The sequence below is a fragment of the Neoarius graeffei genome, chromosome 4 (genome assembly GCF_027579695.1).
Source record: "Neoarius graeffei isolate fNeoGra1 chromosome 4, fNeoGra1.pri, whole genome shotgun sequence".
Lineage (NCBI taxonomy): Eukaryota > Metazoa > Chordata > Actinopteri > Siluriformes > Ariidae > Neoarius > Neoarius graeffei.
Window position 1 is genome coordinate 47355608 of NC_083572.1, and position 9402 is coordinate 47365009.

At 41.3% G+C, this 9402-nt stretch overlaps 1 protein-coding gene across 3 annotated transcripts in view; it reads left to right on the top strand.

Moving 5' to 3' along the window:
* The window catches only part of rbm6 (RNA binding motif protein 6), a 76319-nt gene extending 67187 nt beyond the window's left edge, over positions 1-9132 (top strand). For all 3 annotated transcript variants that reach the window (XM_060919284.1, XM_060919286.1, XM_060919285.1), the window contains 2 exons: positions 8064-8115; positions 8217-9132. In XM_060919284.1, the coding sequence (XP_060775267.1) occupies positions 8064-8115; positions 8217-8309 (145 nt within the window). In that variant the 3' untranslated portion in view covers positions 8310-9132. The remainder of the gene's footprint in view (positions 1-8063; positions 8116-8216) is intronic.
* The last annotated feature ends 270 nt before the right edge of the window (positions 9133-9402 follow it).

The window sequence follows — 9402 nt, forward strand, 5'->3', positions numbered from 1 at the left end:
AGTGGCAAAAGTATGTGAACCTTTGCTTTCAGTATCTGGTGTGACCCCCTTGTGCAGCAATAACTGCAACTAAACATTTCCGGTAACTGTTGATCAGTCCTGCACACCGGCTTGGAGGAATTTTAGCCCATTCCTCCGTACAGAACAGCTTCAACTCTGGAATGTTGGTGGGTTTCCTCACATGAACTGCTCGCTTCAGGTCCTTCCACAACATTTCGATTGGATTAAGGTCAGGACTTGGCCATTCCAAAACATTATTCTTCTTTAACCATTCTTTGGTAGAACGACTTGTGTGCTTGGGATCGTTGTCTTGCTGCATGACCCACCTTCTCTTGAGATTCAGTTCATGGACAGATGTCCTGACATTTTCCTTTAGAATTCGCTGGTATAATTCAGAATTCATTGTTCCATCAATGATGGCAAGCTGTCCTGGCCCAGATGCAGCAAAACAGGCCCAAAGCATGATACGACCACCACCATGTTTCACAGATGGGATAAGGTTCTTATGTTGGAATGCAGTGTTTTCCTTTCTCCAAACATAATGCTTCTCATTTAAACCAAAAAGTTCCATTTTGTTCTCATCTATCCACAAAATATTTTTCCAGTAGCCTTCTGGCTTGTCCACGTGGTCTTTAGCAAACTACAGACGAGCTGCAATGTTCTTTTTGGAGAGCAGTGGCTTTCTCCTTGCAACCCTGCCATGCATGCCATTGTTGTTCAGTGTTCTCCTGTTGGTGGACTCATGAACATTAACATTAGCCAATGTGAGAGAGGCCTTCAGTTGCTTAGAAGTTACCCTGGGGTCCTTTGTGACCTCGCCGACTATTACACGCCTTGCCCTTGGAGTGAACTTTGTTGGTTGACCACTCCTGGGGAGGGTAACAATGGTCTTGAATTTCCTCCATTTCTACACAATCTGTCTGACTGTGGATTGGTGGAGTCCAAACTCTTTAGAGATGGTTTTGTAACCTTTTCCAGCCTGATGAGCATCAACAATGCTTTTCCTGAGGTCCTCAGAAATCTCCTTTGTTTGTGCCATGATGCACTTCCACAAACGTGTGTTGTGAAGATCAGACTTTGATAGATCCCTGTTCTTTAAATAAAACAGGGTGCCCACTCACACCTGATTGTCATCCCATTGATTGAAAACACCTGACTCTAATTTCACCTTCAAATTAACTGCTAATCCTAAAGGTTCACGTACTTTTGCCACTCACAGATATGTAATATTGGATCATTTTCCTCAATAAATAAATGACCAAGTATAATATTTTTGTCTCATTTGTTTAACTGGGTTCTCTTTATCTACTTTTAGGACTTGTGTGAAAATCTGATGTTGTTTTAGGTCATATTTATGCAGGAATATAGAAAATTCTAAAGGGTTCACAAACTTTCAAGCACCTCTTTGTGTGTCTCTCTCTCTCTCACACACACACATACATACATACATACATACATTTTTTGTGTGTAGAAAATGATTACTCACTTTTTTTCTTAGATTTTACAGTTTATGCATTACACAGGTTTTATCCACTCCATAATCCTTTTTCTTCTCCCAGTCTTTGCAGTATATCTTACAACAGAAACTGTACTCTACATCTTTCCATTTGTTTACCTTGCGTACGTTCATGGAGACTGGACTACATGAGCAAATTTGTTCCAAAACAAGCTCAATGTAACATCAAAACTACAACTCTGGCAACCCGGAGTGTTCTGTTCCCAAGACAATGGTGGCCCTTTTCCGCTGCATAGTATCAGCTCAGCTCAACACGACTCACCTTTTTAGGTTTTCCATCAGGCCAGAGTTGTGGATAGTACCTGGTACAATTTTGTTCCACCACTTCCATCGAGGTTCCAAGCAAGCTGAGGTGATACTAAAAAGTAACTTGAAAACATTGGGGACTGCTGATTGGTCAGATAGAATCGTATCGCTGCAGCATCCTTGTGCGAGACAGAACGTCCTGAACAAACCCTCCATTTTTAAATAGCGTTATTTTTGTTTCTTACACTTTACTGATTATGTGCGTGTTATCACCGCTTGTAAGCATGTCCATGTGTGCACATGGAACGGTGTTATGTCAAACCAAAGTTGCCATAATTCATCACGTTTCTAACGTATTCGTGTATAAATACACAGGTGATTTATAGAAAATCCCACGCGCTGATTGATCGAGAAATTCAGACCATTTCTTGATCATCTCGAGCGACTCGGCAAAATGGCGGCCAATTGCTTTGTCACTGGAATTACAATTCATGAAAGAAAATGCTGTTCCTAAAAGCACTAAAGATGCGACGAAGTTTGGTCTAAAACTATTCAAAGGTAAGGTGGAATTGATTATTTTATGTAATTCAGCCTAGATAAGTGACACAAGTCTACACCACGCCTTTATTACATTTGCATGCAGCTTTTGAAGTTTTAAATAAATTATTTTTTTAAAATAATCACCTGTGTATTTATACTAAAACAATTATCCGCCTCCGGCTCAGTGAAGAATAACCTCGACTTGGTCAGATTTATTATTCACCGAAATTCACTTTGCCTTTGGCGAATAATTGTTAAACAAACAAGGCACCATAAAAAAAGTGTCAGAATAGAATAGAATGCCTTTATTGTCATAATACACATGTACAATGAGATTAAAAGCAACTCTAATCACAGTGCAAACAGCATAGAAATATGCAATATAAACACAGAACAAAGAATATAGTGGGGGAAAAAAAAGTGTTCCACGTTATGGAGTGGGGTATGGAGCACTTGCATGTGACGTCACAGCCGATCCAGATTGTGACAGACGCCATCTTGTCGGTCAAACGCCATATTCCGCCTTCTACTTCTACCTTTTCTTCTGGAAAACCCTACTATATACAATTCTACTACAACGGCTGCAGCTACAAGCTCTCCCTACCTGTGCACGTTTTTTTAATGTTTTTTGTGTGTATTTTTGCGTGTTGTTCGTCTGTACCGGACTTCAATATCCACTACAACCGTATGGACTTACTGGACATTGGTTTCCAGCAGAAAATGACGGTTTGTAGCGATTTCCATCGCATGCACAACATTCCGGACAAGATAGTGAGACCAGCGGGGTCTCCGTGGATTGTTATCGGAAGCAAAGCGAAGGAGGCGGCGCCGGGAGTGGAAGCAAAAGCGAGGCTGTAGAGCCGGCCTGTTGACTAAGCTCAGAAAACAGCCACTCAAACCTCCACTGCTAAGCCTCTACCTCTCCAACGCCAGATCCATGGTAAACAAGACGGACGATTTGGAATTACAGCTGGAATTACCTTATTCTATTCTATAATCGGCTGGTCAGTGCTATACTCAATACTTAAGTGACTTACCCATCCAATGAGGATTCTTGTTTACAAGATGCCACATCTGAGTCGCTGACAAATCCTGAATTTCTGTAAAGATAACTGTCCAGAGATTTATAAGCACGCAGTGCTTCACCACTGAACAGCGAGGGAAAGTTAATGAGGTAATTATACACGTCTGGGTATTCCGCTGGCAGTTCAACAACCGGTCGTGAAAACTCCGTCCGGTAAGCCATAAGGGTCACTAATCTGTAGATCGTTTATTTTAGACATGTATCTAGTTATCTGTTCATTAGAAAAATGAGCCGTGTAGTCCGTCGGTTGAAATTGATCCATTCTGTACGAGTGCAGCAGTATTCAGCGGTGTTTTTGACCGACAAGATGGCGGTTGTGTACTTTCCGGTCATGTGACTGCAAGATCTCTATTGCACATAAGTATTGCACAGAGAGAGTCCGATAGACCAGGGCTTTTCAAAGTGTGGGGCGCGCCCCCCCGAGGGGCGCCAGAGTTCTTCGGGGGGGCGCAACGTGAGGAGCCTTTACCAGAGACAAAATGGATCGATTTTTAGTACCTAAAGCTACAGTGAGTGAGGAGACAGAGTTTGGGCCAAGCAAAAAAAAACCCCAGAGCCTCCAGGATGTTGCGATTTGCAACTTCAGCGCAAATTCAACCAATCCCCGCGAATTCAGGGCGGTGTTGCAATTATATCCAATCACCGCAACTTTCCCGCAAATTTGACCAATCGTTGGCGTCGTCTTGAGGTGACGTCGACAAACTACCTTCCGCCTTACTTCCGTGTTTACGTTCAAGAGAAGCAGCATGCGCGCAGTGTTGCCAGATTGGTTTTAAGTGCATTTTGGCGGGTTTTGAACATATTTTGGACTGGAAAACGTCAGCAGTATCTGGCAACATTGCATGATGTGCGAGTCAGTGTTTATGTAGGCTTAAATTCTGTTACTGAAAGTGTGTGATGTTTACAGTGAAGCACTGTGTGCACTTTTTTTTTTTACTTAATACAAGAAAGTAATGGATGCCAACATTTTTGCCAAAATGGTATTCTATTTTCCATTGTTTAGGCAGCTTCAGCATCATACTGTGAGATTCTGTTCAAGTTGTTTTTTTTTTTCTTCTATGAAGCCTGAGCCATTTATTTTATTAGTTTATATTTGTTTAATTTAGTCTTCAGGAGAGACTGCCTGCACACGGTACTAGTATTAGTTTTTTTTTCTTACACGAAAGCAGAGGCATTTATATTATATTTTAAGGTAACTTCATGTTGTGCTGTGAGGTTCTCTGCACTTTAACTTTTGAACCAACAGGTGCATTTGGATAAGTAAAGCCTATTTTTCTGCATTTTTGTAGTCCTGGTAATCTTTTATATTGGTAAAGTTGTTTATAGGACCATTTCTCAGTGTCTGTTTTTTAATCAGTAGTTTTTCATTAATAACTTGATATTTAACATATCACTCAACTTTAATCACAAAAAGAGAAAATCGCAACAATTTCTCGCAACTTTCACTTCCTCCCGCAATGTAATCGCAACAAAAACCTAAAAAACACCGCAACTTTCATCGCAATTTTTTTGGAAAACCCCCCGCAACATCAGACATTTTAGCCCTCAACAATCACAAAAAAGGCCTGCGGAATCCTGGGGGGACTGGAAAAAGAAGGAAGTATGACCACGATTATTTAAAGTTTGGATTTTCATGGACTGGATCGGAAGATGCTCCACTGCCACAGTGTGTTGTCTGCCAAGAGGTGCTAGCTAACGATGCTATGAGATGTTTAAAATGTGTAAAACAAGATGTTTTAAAAAGCACAGATGTTTAAAATGTGAAAAAGAAAAATGTGTACAACAACCATTTTTTAAAAATGCGAATGGAACATGAAGTATAGCAACAACAAAAATTGTAGGGGGGGGGGCGGGCGCTGTTGTTTATTTGCTCTCCGAGGGGGGGCTGACTCTCCCACACTTTGAAAACCCCTGCGATAGACTATAAAGTCAGTGCATATTTGAGTTCAGGGTGGTTATGGCTTTTGGAAAGAAGCTGTTTTTGAATCTATTTGTTTTTGTCCTGATGCACCTGTAGCGCCTCCCTGAGGGCAACAGGTCAAACAGATCAAAGCCAGGGTGGGAGCTGTCCTTGGTAATGTTCCTAGCTCTGCTGAGGCAGCGGGAGGTGTAAGTATCCATCAGGGAGGGGAGAGGGCAGCCGATGATCTTCTGTCCTGCCTTTACTACTGTCTGGAGCCTCTCCCTGTCTGCAGCAGTGCAGCTGCCGTACCATACTGTGATACAGTACGTCAGCAGGCTCTCAATGGATGAGCGGTAGAAGGTCAGCAGCAGGATACTGCTTTTAATGCCGTGTAATGGTAACAGCCCTTTATATGCTTTCAGTTCACAAGTCGCGCTGTATGTGATGCACACGGTAAAGATACAGGGCGTCCAATCTGAGGACGTGGGTTCGCTTCCCCGCTCAGCATATAATATTTAGAGGATGTTTTGCTGCAGGGGTCTCATTTAAAATTAGCCACTCTGTACTGATATTTTGCCTAACCTTCTGTTGGTAGAACCAACGAGCGTATGTGCACTTTGCTTTTGATATCAGTTGTCAGTAAGCATATTAAAACAAGCCACAGACTGAAGGCTCCTGCCTTCAGAAGAAACCATTGGAAGACCCTAACTTTTCGTAAGATGGATGGAATCATGATTTGGTCTGAACGATGCCGTGCCATTATTTTTGCTTTGTTACAAAACTCATAACATTACCCATAGCTGTTTTACCAACCGAGGGTTAAGCAAAATATCAGTACAGGGTGGCTAATGCGCTGAATGGGGAAGCGAACCTGCATCTTTGGACTGGCAGTCCCATGTCTTCACCATTGGCATTGAGGACAACGTCATGGCAGTTTTATGTGGTGTTGCCATGACGACCAGCTACACTGAGGGGGTAGTGGAAAAGAAACTATTGATGATAAAAGCAAGTTGAGTCGAGCCAGTACCATGCAGTGAAAAGGGCCATTGGTCTACCTTCAGTGGTTTGCTCCAGTAGCTCAACTTGGGCACTGCCTTACTGAACGCCATACAAACTAAAACCATATTTCTGTACAAACAAAAGAAATGTGCTTTTATTTATTGAGCCACTACTCCATATAGCTTATGCAGACCTCATGCTATGCACAGGGCAGAATCCCTCTGCTCGACGCTCCTAAAATAATCATTTAATTCAGTCTTAACTTGTATATTCATTGCATGTTTCTCTTTGCTCTTAAATGATCACTCTATAATTTTATAAAATCAGTCTGTCTGGCATTATAATGAAATGCACCTTAAAGGACCCCTTTTAGCTGACCAGCAGCACTGCATCCCAGCTTCATCGTAGATTCTTATAGTTTGTCCAGCAAACTCTTCTGATCTTTCTGGAATGGAACAACCCCAAAAACTGAAGTAAATCTAATTTTTGAAAATATTCCTCTGCTATTGTTTTATGCTATAAACAACAGTTCTTTGGTCTGGAAAAGACATTTGAAAGATGGATATCTCGATTACTCAGACTTATTACATAGAACGCATGCCAGAAAGGTTCACAGGGCATCTGGTTCAGGGATTTAATGAATATATGGAATGCTAATGAACGATTTTTTTTTTTTAATTTGTGAATGAAAGCAAACAAAAAAATCCATACCCTTGTCTGGTTTAAATACAGAATATAGCCGCAAGCGGCGATGAGGGGCCCTCGCACCTCCGGTTCCATGACCCGTCACATGTTTTCATCATACGATGCACATTACATCTGATTGTGAGACAAAAGCCTGGGTATCTGATGTGTGCGCCACCAGCGATGAGTTTTTAGGCGATGGAGTCATTACTGACCATATCCAAATGGTGGCGCTATACCAGAGGGTCATGTTGGACATGTGGATATCTTCAGAACCATCGTATCCTATAACTTGTGAAGTTCGGACCGTATAAGGCAATGCATAGTGAATTTATGACACACTTCCTATTTGCGTGACGTAACACAAATTTGTTTTGCCATTTCAATATCTTGCAAGATATCGCAAATCCCTTTGCAATTTAAAGTCAGCAACATCTTGACATCACGTATACCAAATATGGCATGAATCCAACAAACCACCTAGGAGCAGAATGTCAAAACGGAACACGTGTCAAAATGCACAGAACCAAAAATAACTCTCTTCCTGTTGAGTATAGCTAATGCAATGTATACCGCAGCCCTGTGATGACCTGGCGACTTGTCCAGGGTGTACCCCGCCTTTTGCTCGTAGTCAGCTGGGATAGGCTCCAGCTTGCCTGCGACCCTGTAGAACAGGATAAGCGGCTACAGATAATGAGATGAGAATGTATACCGCAATTTTGTTCATCTTGCGGCACCCCATACACCTCCCAAATTTGACACGGATAGGTGAAACTATATACCGGGCAGGAGTATCAATGATACACGGGGTGCAATGGAGTCCCCTGGACACACCTATTGCTGAGTAGCGGTGCACATGACTGACGTGTGTACCAAACTTCATGAGTTTTCGCCCATGGGAACCACCTCAAAAATGGGAAAGTGTTGAAGAAAAAGACGATGTAATAATAACAAAAAAATAGCTACAGAAATGATAGGGCCTTGCACCTCTGGTGCTCAGGCCCTAATACGAATATTTGGGGTGCTAAAAAATGCAGCGTTGCATTTCGTAGACTAGCAAATATTTTGACCATGTCGTTGTGTTCTTGCAGGGACACACACAAAGGCAATGAGAGACCAGGGCTAGGACTGGAGTCCACGGAGGTGAGCCACACCCTGAAAAATACCACAAGTCTCCTCTTTCTTCTCCCCCATCAGGGCCTCTGAGTAACATTTTGTGTTCCTCTTCCTCACTTACATAACAGCGGAACAAGAAGGAAGCAGTCGTCTGGAACCACGCCACCTATAAGCAGGCTGTGCGGAAGGCTATGTTTGCACGTTTTAAGGAGCTGGAATGATGGAGTGAGAGGACTAAATAACTGAAATGCACACAGTTTGTGCCAGCAGCTTACTTCGGGCTTTTTCTGTGAGCTAACACAATTCCTACTGAATCTCCAGTTTGTGTTCATGATCGTGCCTGGAATGATTATAAATCCATTTTTTTTCTCCGTCCACAGTTCTGATTATATATAGAATTTTTTTTCTTTATTTTAAGAGTTGTGGTTTGTTTTTGTTTTTTTGTAGCCTTACTGTTTAGGACTTTGAAACAATTTTATTTTCTTTGCTTTGTATCATTTTTTTTGGTCTGTTTTTTAATGATAAAAGTGAGTTGTGCATTTGCAACTCTTGTAAAACTATTCTAATTGTAATCAGTATTCTGTGAGTCAATAAACCGACTGCCATCATCTGGATCAAGTCGTTTTACTTTGTCACCACAGATTTTCCAATCGTTTTCTCCATGGAGCATGAATTTTACCACTGTATAATCACAAGACTGAACCTGGAGAAAAAGTGAATGACTGAGCTGCACGTTGAAAGGAGAGCCTCCTGTCTGACTTTGCAGTTGCTCTTTACTGTGTGTCTTCTTTCCTGATTTTTTTTTTTTTATATATTAAATGACAGGCAGGCCATCAGTGCATTTCTCCATTCTTTATAAGAGTTGGACTACAGTGATGGCACAATAAGATGACTGAACACTAAACATGTAGTGCTTTTGTAACATCCGTCCTTTGTAAATTGGCTGCACGAAAGTTGATTTAGTATCTTGGAAAATATGGTTTCAGATATGTGAAGTCATTTTCATTTGATGTACCTGAATAAAGAGAATAAATATTTTTCTTACTTTTTTTTTTCTTTCTGGACGATCACTTGAGCTCTGTGAAGATTAAACACAATATATTATTTATATTTACATTTATGCCATTTGGCAGATGGCCTTATCCAGAGCGACTTCCAGACGTGCTTTGAAGTCTATCAATATCTACATCCTGATACTGGTTCAAAAGGACACAGACTAAGAATACCATCAGTCTAAAAACTGTTGGGGAGGTAATATTACAAAAAAGAAATGCAAAGACAGCATGAGGTGTTTTTTTTTTTTTTTTTTTTTCT